Genomic DNA, 15,301 nt, shown 5'->3' with positions numbered 1-15,301 from the left:
CACTTGGAGGAAACCCACGCAGACAAGGGGAGAACATGCAAACTCCGCACAGACAGACACCCAAGCTTGGAATTGAACACAGGTCTCTGGTACTGTGAGGCAGCACTGCTAACCACTGAGCCAGTGTGCTGCCCTATTTCTCCTTGGGATCTCCATTTGTGAATTCCCCATTTTATTCCAAGACAATCAGAATGGGACAATTAAAAAGGACATAGATTAGCATTAACAATCTGACATCTTTAAAGAAAAGAGACGGTGAAATGGAAAGCAGTTAAATGATTTCCACATTGGTCCTCTAGACCCTGAAGTATCTTGTATTTCTTTGCTGGTTTTGTTTTATAATTCTATCTGTAATGTTGAACACAGCACTGACAATGAAACACAGCTAATCTATTCCATTACTTCCTCCAACCAGTGAATTCCTCAAGAGCCTTTTCTCTTCACGATCTAAAATCCCGATGATATGTCGGTCAGTGTCTGGTTTGGAAGGCACTTCCCAGCAGGCTTTGCAAAGGATCAGTTGTGTCCGGAAGACATTTAGCACCAGCTTTGCAGCTGTGAAGCGAAGTTCTGTATGTGCACAGATCAAACTGCAAGTGGTAAGTGTGAATAGGATGGGGGGTTATATTTATACTAAGGATGGATGCGCTTGTCTCCATTCATTTCTGTTTAGCACAATTAAACTGATGGAAGCCCATCAAATTCAGTCCCAGCACTGCGTTCTGGACAGATTGCTGGGGCTACTTTTAAAATTGAAAGTAATAGAAGGAAAAATCAGGAGAGTTGTAAAATGGGCAGCCATTTGGCAGCTTTGCAAAATTGCTCTAAATCAAAATTGCTCCCTTAGTCTTAATATCTCAGCCTTCCTTTCCCTTTTATTGCTTTTAGTTGCAATTTGTTTTCAAGAAGGAGACCTTAGGGCTAAAATGATCAAAGAGTTTGAGTGAAAAGCAGGAACAGGCTGTTGAATTGGATGATCAGCCATGATTATAATGAATGGTGGGCTGAAGGGCCGAATGATGGACTCTTTCTCCTATTTTCTGTGTTTCTAGATAACTGGTATACCGTGGGTACAATTCAGCCTGCATTGGTGGCATACCTGTCACAACATAACTAGAAACAATGGGTTGAATTTTCAGAGCTCTAACCCAGAACAATGAGATGGTGAAAGTATAATTCACACTGGGAGTTGCAGCCTGGAACTATTTGTTGTATAGAAACTCCAGTGTTTTTTCCATCACATGTCTAACCTGGTCCCATTCTTAGAACCCAGCATTGATGTATATTGGAAAGATTTGTGAGTTGAGACTTTGCCCATGTTATGAATGCACTTTTTTTGACCATGATGTTCTGGGCTGTGTTTTGAACTTTGTACTCCTGGTTCAGAGGCAGGGATACTATCCGATATATAAGCAGACCCCCTTCATGAGTTGGGAGGATCTCTGGGAATGAGAAGCAATGACATAATGCACTGGTCCATGACGACCACAGTGTGTCTGTAGTCAAACCTATTGTAGGCTCCTTTGAAATACCCATGTAGATTTGTGTTACAAGACAAACATTTATCCAATAATGTGCAAAATTGCCCAGTTATTTCCTGTGCACAAATCCAACCCAGTCAATTAACACCACTCTCGGTCATCCATGATGAAAGGGATCATTGTCAGAAATGTTAAGCAGCACTTACAAAGGAATAACCTACTTATTGATGCTCAGTTTGGGTTCAACCAAGGCCACACTGCACCTGATCTCATTACAACCTTGATCCAAACATGGACAAAAGAGTTGAACTCCAGAGTTAAAGTGATAGTGGCTGCCCTGACATTAAGGAGCTGAGTAAGGCATCAATGGGAAATAGCGAAAAGTTCTCCATTGGTTGGAATCATACTCAGCGCATAGGAAGATGGTTCTGGTTGTTGAAGGTCAGTCATCTCAGTTCCAGGACATCTCTGCAGGAGTTTCTCAGGGTAATGTCCTAGGCCCAACCATCTTTAGCTGTTTCATCAATGACCTTCCCTCCATCATACGGTCAGAAATAGAGATGTTCACTGATGATAGCACAACGTTCAGCACAATTCGCGACACCTCGGAGACTGAATCACTTTAGGTTCATTTGCAGCAAGACCTAGATGATATCTAGGCTTGTATTGATAAATGGCAAGAAACATTCACACCACAGAAGTGCCAGGCAGTGACCATCTCCACCGAGAGAGAATACAATCATCATCCCTTGAAGGTCAATGGCATTAACATTGCCTAATCCTTCATCATCAAAATCCTGGGGGTTTATCCTTAATCAGAAACTGAACTGGAACAGCCGTATAAGTACTATGGCTGCAAGAGCAGGTCAGAAGCTAGGAATTCTGCAGCAAGCAATTCACTGCTGTCTCGTGCATCTTCATCCACCATCCACAAGGCCCAAGTCAGGAGGGTGATGGAATACTCTCAACTTGCTTGGATGGGTGCAGTTCCAACTGCACTCACGAAGGCTAACACAATCCCACTTGTTTGACACCCCATCCACTATCTACAACATCCACTCCCTCCATCACGGATGCACAGTGGCAGCATGATGCAATGCAACAATTCACCAAGGGTCCTTCATCAGAACTTTCCAAACCCACAATCTCTGCCATTTCGAATGACAAGTGTGGCAGATGCACAGGGACACCACCACCTACAAATTCCCCTTCACGCTATACACCTTCCTGATTTGCACATTTATCACCATTCGGTCATTGTCATTAGATCAAAGTCCTGGAATTCCCTTCCTGAAAGCACCATACATGTTCCTAGACCTCAATGATTGCATCAATTCAAGATGGCAGCTCACCAGTACCTTTTCAAGGGCAGTTCCAGATGTGAAATAAATGATGACCTAGCCACAGCCCTGTGAATGAATAATAAAAACAGTTCTGACGATACTAAATGCACTGTTGATTGTTTAGTTGAGTCAGACCTTTAAGGAATCATAGATTTGACCAACTCTGCTCATGCAGTTCAATTACAAAGCAAATATGCTTTGTTTGCAAAGGTTAAGTAGAACATAATAGCTCAGCACATAAACTGTGATCATTTATGTCTTTCAAGGGGCTGGTTGGTATAATTTGACTGTAAATATTTTTCTACTAAAAGTTTACTTTTCAGCTTTCCATTAAATTCTGTTGATGGTTAAAGTCAAGAGATCTCCTGGGCTCTTTTTACTGCTTCAAAGAGACCCTGTGGATGTATAGAATCAGTGGAGTGATTAAAACTGAAATTCGAAAGAATTTCTCGGGTTTGGGATTCGATATGAGGGAAGATGTGCCGAAAACCTAAGTTAGCAGCTGAAATTGATAGAAGTTATGAAAACCCAAATGGGAGGCTTAGACAAGGAGGAGCTAAGTTGAGTTTTTGGACTGGTGGGAAAGATTGGAAACTTCATAAAAATATTTAAGCTAACCTCTGGTGAATGAATTGGCAAAATGAGCTTGGGAGTGTTAAGAAACACTGACTTTCTTAGAAAAAGCTTATTTTATGCTGACAAGTGACATGCAGATTAGTTACATGTGGATAGCTGGGGATAAAAACATTAAATTAAATAGCATTTTTTATATGTTTGACTGTATTACATAAGTATACTTCAGCTTGTGGCTCAGGGGACAAATGGTTTCCCTGTTAGGCTGGCAAGGTACTGGGGATTGTGTGGTGCAGGTGGATTGGACGGGTATCAGATCTTGTGGGCATAGTTGGAGATTGCATGTGGTGGGGCTTAGCTGTGGGTGATTCAGTGATCATGGGAGTTTCAGAAATTGCTGGAGATGAGTGGGCGGCACGGTGGCACAGTGGTTAGCACTGCTGCCTCACAGCGTCAGAGACCCGGGTTCATTTCCCGCCTCAGGCGACTGACAGTGTGGAGTTTGCACGTTCTCCCCGTGTCTGCGTGGGTTTCCTCCGGGTGTTCCGGTTTCCTCCCACCATCCAAAGATGTGCAGGGTCAGGTGAATTGGCCATACTAAATTGCCTGTAGTGTTAGGTAAGGGGTAAATGTAGGGGTATGGGTGGGTTTCGCTTCGGCGGGTCGGTGTGGACTTGTTGGGCCAAAGGGCCTGTTTCCACACTGTAATCTAATCTAATCTAATCTAATCTTAGCAGTTTCAGCAGCAATCAACCCTTCTTAATACTGAAGTCACTGGACTCGAAATGTTAACTCTATTTTTTCCCCAAGGATGCGACCAGACCTGCTGTGTTCCTCCAGCTATTTTGGTTTTGATTTCAGGTCTTTGGCAAGCACAGTTATTTGATTTACGTTATGGGAGTTTCAGACTTGGACTAAGAGATGCTGGCAATCATGATGGGTGTGTCCGATACCTGCAGAGGAGTTGTCAACAATCTCAAATGGTGGTGTAAAGTGTGAGCCATGTTGTTTCTGGAGGAAACATTCCTGCTCCTCTTGGCCATAAAGCTGTGCTGTAAATGCTGTTCTCCTTGTTCTGCTTCAACTCCTTTTACCTGCTGGGATTCTCCAGTCTCAGGAAATCTGGTCTCCACAGATTAGAACTAACATCCCTGATACATTGGACGAAAATTGTGACTAAGATTCTTTTATGGCCTGGCCCACTTCCTGAAAGCAGTCACTTATCCCTTAGCCAGGTGAAACTCAGTTAAGATTGGAAGCTTTTTTCTAAAGATTAGATTAGATTACTTACAGTGTGGAAACAGGCCCTTCAGCCCAACAAGTCCACACCGACCCGCAGAAGTGCAACCCACCCAGACCCATTCCCCTACATTTACCCCTTCACCTAACACTACAGGCAATTTAGTATGGCCAATTCACCTAACCTGCACATTTTTTTTTTGGACTGTGGGGTGAAACTGGAGCACCCGGAGGAAACCCATGCAGACACTGGGAGGACGTGCAGGGAATCGAACCCGGGTCTCTGGCGCTATGAGGCAGCAGTGCTAACCACTGTGCCACCGTGCCACCCACAAGTTGTTTTGTATTTCAGAATGTAAAGGATTTCAAATCACGTCTCTAAAAAAATTGCTAACTGAGTGGAAGTGGATATTATGCATCATCTGATCTTCATTTTTAGAAAGGAACTATGCAGGCAATTTCCAGTGGGAGTCAGAAATGGAAAAGACAATATTGTGTTTGGTTAAAGTCAAATGCTGGAATAGTTAAATATTGCATGAGAACCTTTGGTGACATGATTATTATCTGTTTTAAATTGTACCTGAATCTCCAGTACAGTCTTGTACCAATAATGTGATACAGTGTCCCAAATAATTTATTCTTAATTAAATTCAAATAAAGTCTTAATCTGTTTTCTTTAAAATCTTAGGATGTTCTTACAAACCTTATGAAGCGTTCTGAAGCACACTTTGTGCACTGCTTTGTAGCAAGACTAGAGGAGAAAGATACAGAAGGGAAAATGCCTGCTAGTCAAAGACCTGGAGCTGTAGCAGAGGCACAGAACAGTAAAGAACACCCACTAGCAATGTTTGATATCCCAACACTGAGGACTCAGCTTCAGGGAACACAGCTACTGGATGCACTTCGTCTCTACAGGCTAGGTACAGTATCTGTTCCAACATTATACTGTGAACGTACTTATTACCTAATTTATTCACACTACTTTAAGCTGCCTTTTTCCTTGCCAACAGAGGTACATTGCCTGTGCTTTGTCACTCCGACTTTACTGTAGCCAATGGAGCCACTCATGACAGTCCTGTGGTGGAGCTCAGCTGGGGCTCCCTATTGTAGGGGTCAGCCTGGGAGCCCTGTGATGGAGCTCAATCTAGGAGCTATATGGTGGAGCTTGGCCTGGGAGCTCCATGGGGGAGCTTGGCCTGGAAACCCAATGGTGGAGCTCAGGCTGGAAGCCCCATGATGGAGCTCAGGCTGGAAGCCCCATGATGGAGATCAGGCTGGAAGCCCCATGGTGGAGGTCAGGCTGGAAGCCTCATGATGGAGCTCAGCCTGGGAGTCCCGTGGTGGAGCTCAACCTGGGAGCCCCATAGTGGGGTTCAGCCTGGGAGCTTCATGGTGGAGCTCAACCTGGGAGCCCCATGATGGGGTTCAGCCTGGGAGCTCCATGGTGGAGCTCAGCCTGGGAGCCCCATAGTGGAGCTCAGCCTGGCAACTCCATGGTGGAGTTCAGCCTGGGAGCTCAATGGTGGAGCTCAGCCTGAGAGCCTCATGGTGGAGCTCAGCCTGGCAGCTCTATGGTGGAGTTCAGCCTGGGAGCTCCATGATGGTGTTCAGCCTGGGAGCTCCATGGTGGAGCTCAGCCTGGGAGCTCCATGATGGGGTTCAACCTGGGAGCTCCATGGTGGAGCTCAGCCTGGGAGCCCCATGATGGAGTTCAGCCTGGGAGCCCCATGGTGGAGCTCAGCAAGGGAGCCCCTTGGTGGAGCTCAGCCTGGGAGCCCCATCGTGAAGCTCAGCATGAGAGCCCCGTGATAGAGTTCAGCCTGGGAGCCTGTGGTGGAGCTCAGCCTGGGAGCTCCATGATGGGGTTCAGCCTGGGAGCTCCATGGTGGAGCTCAGCCTGGGAGCTCCATGATGGGGTTCAACCTGGGAGCTCCATGGTGGAGCTCAGCCTGGGAGCCCCATGATGGAGTTCAGCCTGGGAGTCCCGTGGTGGAGCTCAACCTGGGAGCCCCATAGTGGGGTTCAGCCTGGGAGCTTCATGGTGGAGCTCAACCTGGGAGCCCCATGATGGGGTTCAGCCTGGGAGCTCCATGGTGGAGCTCAGCCTGGGAGCCCCATAGTGGAGCTCAGCCTGGCAACTCCATGGTGGAGTTCAGCCTGGGAGCTCCATGGTGGAGCTCAGCCTGAGAGCCTCATGGTGGAGCTCAGCCTGGCAGCTCTATGGTGGAGTTCAGCCTGGGAGCTCCATGATGGTGTTCAGCCTGGGAGCTCCATGGTGGAGCTCAGCCTGGGAGCTCCATGATGGGGTTCAACCTGGGAGCTCCATGGTGGAGCTCAGCCTGGGAGCCCCATGATGGAGTTCAGCCTGGGAGCCCCATGGTGGAGCTCAGCAAGGGAGCCCCTTGGTGGAGCTCAGCCTGGGAGCCCCATCGTGAAGCTCAGCATGAGAGCCCCGTGATAGAGTTCAGCCTGGGAGCCTGTGGTGGAGCTCAGCCTGGGAGCTCCATGATGGGGTTCAGCCTGGGAGCTCCATGATGGAGCTCAGCCTGGGAGCTCCATGATGGGGTTCAACCTGGGAGCTCCATGGTGGAGCTCAGCCTGGGAGCCCCATGATGGAGTTCAGCCTGGGAGCCCCATGGTGGAGCTCAGCATGGGAGCCCCTTGGTGGAGCTCAGCCTGGGAGCCCCATCGTGAAGCTCAGCATGAGAGCCCCGTGATAGAGTTCAGCCTGGGAGCCTGTGGTGGAGCTCAGTCTGGGAGCTCCGTGGTGAAGCTCAGCCTGGGAGCCCCGTGATGGAGTTCAGCCTGTGGTGGAGCTCAGCCTGGGAGTTCCATGGTGAAGCTCAGCCTGGGAGCTCCGTGGTGAAGCTCAGCCTGGGAGCCCCGTGATGGAGTTCAGCCTGTGGTGGAGCTCAGCCTGGGAGTTCCATGGTGAAGCTCAGCCTGGGAGCCCCGTGGAGGAGCTCAGCCTGGGAGCCCCATTGTGGAGCTCACATGGGAGCCCCGTGATGGAGTTCAGCCTGGGAGCTCTGTGGTGGAGCTTAGCCTGGGAGCCCCATCGTGGAGCTCACATGGGAGCCCCGTGATGGAGCTCAGCCTGGGAGCTCTGTGGTGAAGCTCAGCCTGGGAGCCCTGTGGTGGAGCTCACAGTCTATTATCATGCTTCCATCCAATCAGAAGAAGCAGGCCAAAGATGAGAATGACACATGGGAAATGTAAAGTTGTTCATTATGGAAGGGAGAACAAGAGAACAGGCTATTACTTCAATGGAAAAAAACTACAGAAAGCTCCAACTCAAAGGCACTTAAGATTACTTGTGGATAAGACACAGAAATGCAGCACAAGGGTGCATCCGGTAATCAGGAAGGCTGATGGAATGTTGGAATGAAAGCAGGAATTGCTGGAGAAACTCAGCAGGTCTGGTAGCATCTCTGAGGAGAGAAAGAGAGCCAAATTTTCAGGATTAGTAACTCTTCATCAGAACTGGGTTCACTGGACCTGCAATGTTAATACTGCTTTCTTTCCACAGATGCCACCAGACCTGCTGTGTTTCTCCTGCAATTCCTGTTTTAGTTTCAGATCTTCAGCTGTTGCAGATCTTTGTTTTATTTTAATGCAGTGTTGGCTCTTACGTTGGGGGGGATGGGGGCGGGGTTGGAGTATAAGAGTAGGGAAGTCTGACTGTAACTGTACAAGGTGCTGATGAGACCACATGTGGAGCACATTGAGCAGTCTGGTTCCCTTACTTAAGGAAAGATATCATTTCATTGGAGGCAGTTCAAGATAAGGATTATCCTTGATATAGGGGATTGTCTTATGAGCAAAAGCTAAACACGTCGGCACCCTACTCACTGGAGTTTAGAACAATGTGAGGTGATCTATGGAAACATATCAGATTCTTAAGGGGCTTGACAGGGTCAATGCTGAGAGGATGTTTCTCCTCATGGGAGAGTCTCGGACCAGAGGGTATAGCCTCAGAGGAAAGGGCTGGGAATTCAACACTTGAAATGAAGAGGAATTTAATCTCTCAGAGGGTTGTGAGCCTTGAGAGTTCCTTGCCACAGACAGCTGGGGGGGGAGGGGAGCAGAGTCCTTGTGTATGTTTAAGGCTGAGATAGAGAGATCCTTGATCAGTCAGGGAATCAGGGATTGCGGCTAAAGGGCAGGAAAGCGGACATAACAGATGTCGGATCAGCCATGATCCTATAGAATGGTGGACCATGCTCCTGTTCCTATTTCTTATAGCCTTTGAATCTGGATGAAGATGTCCTGCATCCATCCTTGGCTCTGTAGATTGCTGTCTCAGTGAGAAAGGGGTGTGTTTTGACAATGAGTTTGGAGTGAGGTTACCTATAGTGGTAAAGGTTTTTAACCTTCTCAACTCTCCAGTAGAAACATGTCCTTAGCATGGAGTTGAGAACACCATCTGGGGGGCAGCCCAGAGGTCGGGAAACTTTATTTAAAGTTATTGGTTTGTTAAAGCTACCCGGACACCACTGTTCAAACAGTTGGCCTTAAATTAGCGATGAGATGGTGAAGTGGGGGTCACCTCAAATGCTGCAATTATCCCTGACAGCAAAGCGAGTGCAGGACAGGCTATCAGAGAAATTGTCTCTTGCTGACAGAAATCTCCAATTATGTGTAGGTCTTGTAGGTGTCGTTTCCAAATGTGTCTGATTTACTTGCTTGTTTCCACATGTGTCTGATTTACTTGCTTACTTACTGGAACTTGCTTTACACTAATAATGAGACGTGATTTATTATCATTGAAACACAAGCTATATGCCTGCAATACTATAAGTACATCTTTCTCTCTAATTTCCCTAGTAACCTTACAGTTCTTAAATTACCATGCCCTCACACTGCTTTAAAGTCTGCTTTGGAACTGCAAGATGATAATGAAGTTTATATTACCCGGATTGCAGCTCTGAACTGAAACTGAGATTGTTCTTCTCCCTTCCAAGCTTCCTGCTTCTTGTGTTGTCCCCGGAGTGTCAGTCCCTTTTGACTTGAATAGTCCCTTGAAATACAGTCCCTTTGAACATCCCCTACTACACTACCTTCCCAGCGTTTACTGTGCCGGCATGGTAACCAACACACAGATTCCTCCTATGTAATTACACCAGTTTGATGCAGCAATGTAATCAGCATAATTCAGTTACTCCATGTGAATGATTTTCCATCTAAGAAAAAGATGTTACAAAAGGCAGTATTGGATATTGTAATTTCCCTATTGAGCAGGCTTCAGGGGCTGGGCTGCTGCAAAAACAGTTCGACTAAAACTCTGTCCGAAACCTTGCAGCACGGTTTCATCAACACTTCTCCAATATAGTCAATGACGGTTGTGTATCTCTCTGGCCTGATCCCATTTGACAGTGAATTCTGCAAGCTTCCTGGCCTACTGTCTTGACTTCCCTTGACCCCATCTACCACCCCCTGAGAAAAGGAACAGGAAGTGACTTCACCACAGGAAAAGACATCACCAACCCAAAGAAACTCAAACATATAAATAGAAAGCAGGAATTTTCAGCATTGCTTCGCCTGAGGTCCACTGGAGATGTTACGTAGTAAGGTAATGAAATGTTTGGAAATGAATCTTCCAGCTCAGTGAGCAAACCTACATCCAAAACCTCAACCTGAGCTACAAGTCTTCTCAAAACCCGCCCACCCCTTCCCATTTATCTCTCCACCCCCGAGTCTTCAAGCCTCATTCCTGATGAAGGGCTCCTGCCCGAAGCGTCGATTTTCCTGCTCCTCGGATGCTGCCTGACCTGCTGTGCTTTCTCAGCACCACTCTAATATTGACTCTAATCTCCAGCATCTGCAGTCCTCACTTTCGCCTTATTGCATGCCAGGTATGTTCCCTTGATTCCCATTGACTTGGGGTTTGCTGGGGGTCATTGCTGCTTGGGGCACCTGGTCAAATGAGGCTTTGATGTTAAGGGAAATCATTCTCTCCTCTCCTCTGAAATTCAGCTCTTTCGTCCATGTTTGAACTATCCTGCTTTAGTTTATTTGCTGAAATCATCCCAACACTTTGTGAAAAACAACATGCACTTATATAGCACCTTTAGCTCAGGAAAGCTTCACAGGAGTGTAATCAGATAGAAATTGACCATCCAGCCAAGGGAAAATAATAGAACTGGTGGCCCTCAGGATGTTGTATTACTGATTTGTCCTCAGATTTGTCATTAAGGTCACAATTTATTGCTTGAGAAGCTCAAAGCAGAGGACAATTAAGGCCAAAGATATGATGTAGAGTTGGATTCACAACCATTCCTGATGAAGGGTTATGCCCAAAATCTCGATTCTCCTGCTCCTCAGATGCTGCTTGATCTGCTGGATTTTGCCAGCACCACGTTTTTGGAGTGAAGTCACAAACAGGCCGTGTGAGGTAGGGCTGATAGGAATCATTCTTTGATGGATGTTAAGAGAGCCAATTGGGATTTTAGGGCAACGTGGCAGCTTTTGTAGTTACTTTCTAGCACTATCCCATAAACTGTGACAGACTACAACACCTTAACATGTCATGATGGGACTCCTCACTACCTGGGTTGTTATTCCAGCACCATTACTACATAACTAACACACCTTTCTGGACTGTTGATATTTTTAATGTATCAAAAGTTCCCAGGGTGCTTCACAGTGGCAGAAATAGCATAATTAGACAAGAAGTGACAGCAAGCAGCATAGAGGACACAAAGACCTATGGCTGAAAGCCTTGTCAAAGGGACAATTTTTTAAGAGCACCTTGATTGTGAACTGCTTTGAGGTGACCTGTTGTCATGAGAAACATATTATATATATTTGGGCGGCACGGTGGCACAGTGGTTAGCACTGCTGCCTCACAGTGCCAGAGACCCGGGTTCAATTCCCAACTCAGGCGACTGACTGTGTGGAGTTTGCACATTCTCCCTGTGTCTGCGTGGGTTTCCTCCGGGTGCTCCGGTTTCCTCCCACAGTCACAAAGATGTGCGGGTCAGGTGAATTGGCCATGCTAAATTGCCCGTAGTGTTAGGTTAAAGGGGTAAATGTAGGGGTATGGGTGGGTTGCGCTTCGGCGGGTCGGTGTGGACTTGTTGGGCCGAAGGGCCTGTTTCCACACTGTAAGTAATCTAATATTTGAAGACATTTTATGTTTAATCTTTCTTGGAAGATGTAAGCTTCATGCACTTGTGAACAAAATGATTTTAGTTCACGTTTTGTGGGACTACCTGGAGTGGTTTATTTAAAAAGATCATTGTGCATATAGGAGGTCTTTTTTTAAACAAGGCTTTGCAGAAATCAGACTGATGTCTGCTTGCTATTAAGTAGGCCCCTGCTGGGACTGTTTGAACAGTGATTGATTTGGAGAGATTCCTGCTTTTATCCAGTCTTCATTTGACAGACAAAAAAACCTGTGAGTTCAGGATGAAACTATTTCTTCTTGTGAAAAATTGGCTGCAGGAACTTCTCATATTACATTTTTTGAGCAAGCTGTGTCTCCTAAGGCTCCAGAGACAACTGTACATGATTAATAACTAGACCTACATGCCAGAACACCAGAGCAATAAACCTTTGAACATTTTATGCTTTACCCTTTTACCTTCAAGAATAACTCATTGGCCAAAGTTATTTATAGAAGCCAATCTCTACAGAGAAATTCACTGCGTTTTCCCTTCCCCTGAAGTATGTGTGTATTCATATGTCTGTGTTGTGGGATTATTTACACAGATTAACATTTATACTTCTATATTACTGAGTGTACATAGACTAATTATTGTATATCTAGTTAGTACATCTTTTTCCATAATTGCAATGATTGGGGTGAGTTGGTGGTATAGTGGTAAATGTCAGTGAAGTAACCATCCAAAACCCCAGCTGATATTCTGCGGACATGGGTTCAAATCCCACCCTGGCAGGTAGTGAAATTTGAAAGGTCTGGTAGTGCAGTGGTAGTGTTCCATCTCTGGACAAGGAGGCCTGGGTTCAAATCCCTATCTGCTCCAGAGGTCATAGAGTCATAAAGCATAGAAACAGCCCCTTCGGCCCACCATGTCTCTGCTGACCAACTAACACCCAAACTACACTAATCCCATTTCCAGGCGCTTGGTCCATAGCCCACTACTCTGGTGAAATTCTAATGAAAAGGCATCTCCACTTTTAATTACCAGTCTAAACATTCGATGGCAAAGTTCATTCAAGATTAATGTGAAAATGCAGCAACTTCCTGCAGGGAGGTTGACAGCTAGTTGTGATTTTTGCAAAGCTAATGATGAAACAGTACAAATCATACAGTGCTTTGAACTCATGGGATGTGGGTGTTGCTGGCAAGGCAAGTATTTGTTGAGTCGAAAAGTGTGGTGCTGGAAAAGCACAGCAAGTCAGGCAGCATCCAAGGAGCAGGAGAATTGATGTTTCGGGCATAAGCCCTTCATCAGGAAAGATATAAGATTCCTGATGAAGGACTTTTGCCCGAAACGCTGACTCTCCTGTTCCTCGGATGCTGCCTGATCTACTGTGCTTTTCCAGCACCACACTTATCGACTCTGACTCTCCAGCATCTGCAGTTCTCACTTTCTCCCAGCATCTGTTACCCAACCCCAATGAGTAATAACATCTCTGAACAGGTTAGTTAGAGAGCATCTGAACAATGATTGTGTTCATTAAGAACCTGATTAATAGATCTTTTGATTTGAACTCTGACATGGATAAGATATTTAATTGACCATCTTGTTTACCATTGAAATTATTTTTGTAGTAATGCAATGGAGTAGTGGGCCTACAGTGACAATGCCCTCCTCCCCTTTTGGTTGTGTCAATATAGTTGAAAGAAATGTGAGGCAATAAGGTAGAGAGAATTAAGGAAAGAATCTGAATGAAGGTCAGGCATTACATTTTCTCAGTGCTCCTGGGGTGATGTGTGATCTCTCCTTCTCAGACGCGTTTGGCAATGATTTTCTGATTTGGTTATTTTGCAGGATTCCCTGATCACATGGTTCATGGTGAATTCCGGCGTCGGTTCCAGGCTCTGGTTCCAGCTGTCATGAAGAAATATGGAGCAGCATTTATGGTGACAGATGAAAGGAAGGTGTGTGCAAAACAAAACCAGTGTCAATAAGTGAAGGATTCACAAGGATGAACCATGCATATTTCATATTGTTCTATTGCTTCCAACTCTCCTGAGAGGCAAAAAGGTTTGGGACGGGGAGGGAATTCTGTTCTGAAAATATAAGGATGGTCAAACCTAAAATTAACTTGTAGGTAGTTTTGCTACAACGTGTGTCTTATTAATGCGAGCTTGCTGTAACACGATTGACAAATTGGGGACTCTTTCTAAAGTGTGGCCTTTTAAAACATGTGTTGGCTGTAACATGATTACATCGTCAACACTTTAAGCACAGTTTCTAAAGCGTGATTTTTCTACAATGTGAGGTTCCACAAGAATGCAACTATTGCATTATAGAGGAACTAGCTGTATTTGTGTTTTAGTCTTCTGCATTAACTAACCCATCTTCCATTGTGCTTGAAAAGCTACTAAAGATTGCATCTTAATAACTCAGATTATTCCAGGCATTTATCTTCAGCTGTACAAATTTCCATCTGTTATCTGATCTAAATTTGTTACTGTGCTAGTTTATGCTTCTCATTCCTGTTCCTGTTATTCTGCTTTTCATCAAATGATTGAAAAGACTCTAAATATAGTAGTTATTGAATACTTTATATTCTTTTCTATAATTGTCAACTCTTTCATATTATGCAGATAATTACAATGTGATTAAGCTATCAATATACCTTTATTTAAATGTTCATGAATAAGCCTTACTAATTAAATACACACTTGCAAAGATCTACCCATTACCTACATTGAGTCAAAACAGGAGAGAAACGCTCAGGTAAAAGGATAGAACTTAACAACAGAAATCACTGGAAAAGCTCAGCGGGTCTGGTAGCACCTGCGCAGAGAAATCAGAGTTAACACCTCAGGTATAGTGACCCATCCTCAGAACCCTTCTGAGTTCATCTCCACCATTTCTCTCCACAGATGCTGCCAGACCTGCTGAACTTTTCCAGCAACTTCTATTTATGTTTCTGATTTCCAGCACTCGCAGTTCTTCCAGCTTTTTTAAAAAAAGGATGGTTAACTTGACAGTGAAAGGTAATCTGTCTGGACTCAGGAGCAGTGAATGAGAACATCAAACTCTAACCCAAATTTATAATAATATTTCTTCCTCCTAAGCTTTTTGGCAGGTTTTAGAATCAAAACCACAGAAGGTAAAGCATTAAGTGATTAAACTATAGGTACAAATCTTTGCTGATTGGGTTGCGTTATGGGACTGTAGTTGGACCAGTGTTTTTATAACCTGGATATAGCCTCGGTTTCAGAGATAAGTGGAGAAAAAATACAACATCTGTGCAGGAAAGCTAGTCAGTGACAGGAGCGTGGGTCACATTTTGAGATCAGCTGGAAGGTAATGTTTCTAAGCACTGACTTTTGAAAAACCTATCCATGAAGATCTAATGATCTCTGCGATTGTTTTTTGCCTTACACAACAATAGTTTGTCCATGGTGTCAACTCAATTTGACCATCAAATGTCCAACAATGTTCATATCAGCAAATGAGATAGCAGCCAATCACATTGAAGTATTCTCACGCACAGCAGACCAGGAAGTAAGTACTATGA

The 15,301-nt window shown here is 45.1% G+C and overlaps 1 protein-coding gene across 10 annotated transcripts in view; it reads left to right on the top strand.

Moving 5' to 3' along the window:
* Window positions 1-15,301, top strand: part of LOC122562395 (unconventional myosin-XVIIIb-like) — a 416,560-nt gene that overhangs the window by 178,677 nt on the left and 222,582 nt on the right. For all 10 annotated transcript variants that reach the window (XM_087999921.1, XM_087999916.1, XM_087999915.1 and 7 more), the window contains 3 exons: window positions 416-599; window positions 5,325-5,556; window positions 13,597-13,706. In XM_087999921.1, the coding sequence (XP_087856047.1) occupies window positions 416-599; window positions 5,325-5,556; window positions 13,597-13,706 (526 nt within the window). The remainder of the gene's footprint in view (window positions 1-415; window positions 600-5,324; window positions 5,557-13,596; window positions 13,707-15,301) is intronic.

The sequence above is a fragment of the Chiloscyllium plagiosum genome, unplaced genomic scaffold (genome assembly GCF_037043375.1).
Source record: "Chiloscyllium plagiosum isolate Xiang-an unplaced genomic scaffold, Cpla_swu_hap1 HiC_scaffold_24, whole genome shotgun sequence".
NCBI lineage: Eukaryota > Metazoa > Chordata > Chondrichthyes > Orectolobiformes > Hemiscylliidae > Chiloscyllium > Chiloscyllium plagiosum.
The sequence above is the reverse complement of the archived record's forward strand: the minus strand, read 5'-3'. Positions and strand labels throughout refer to the sequence as shown.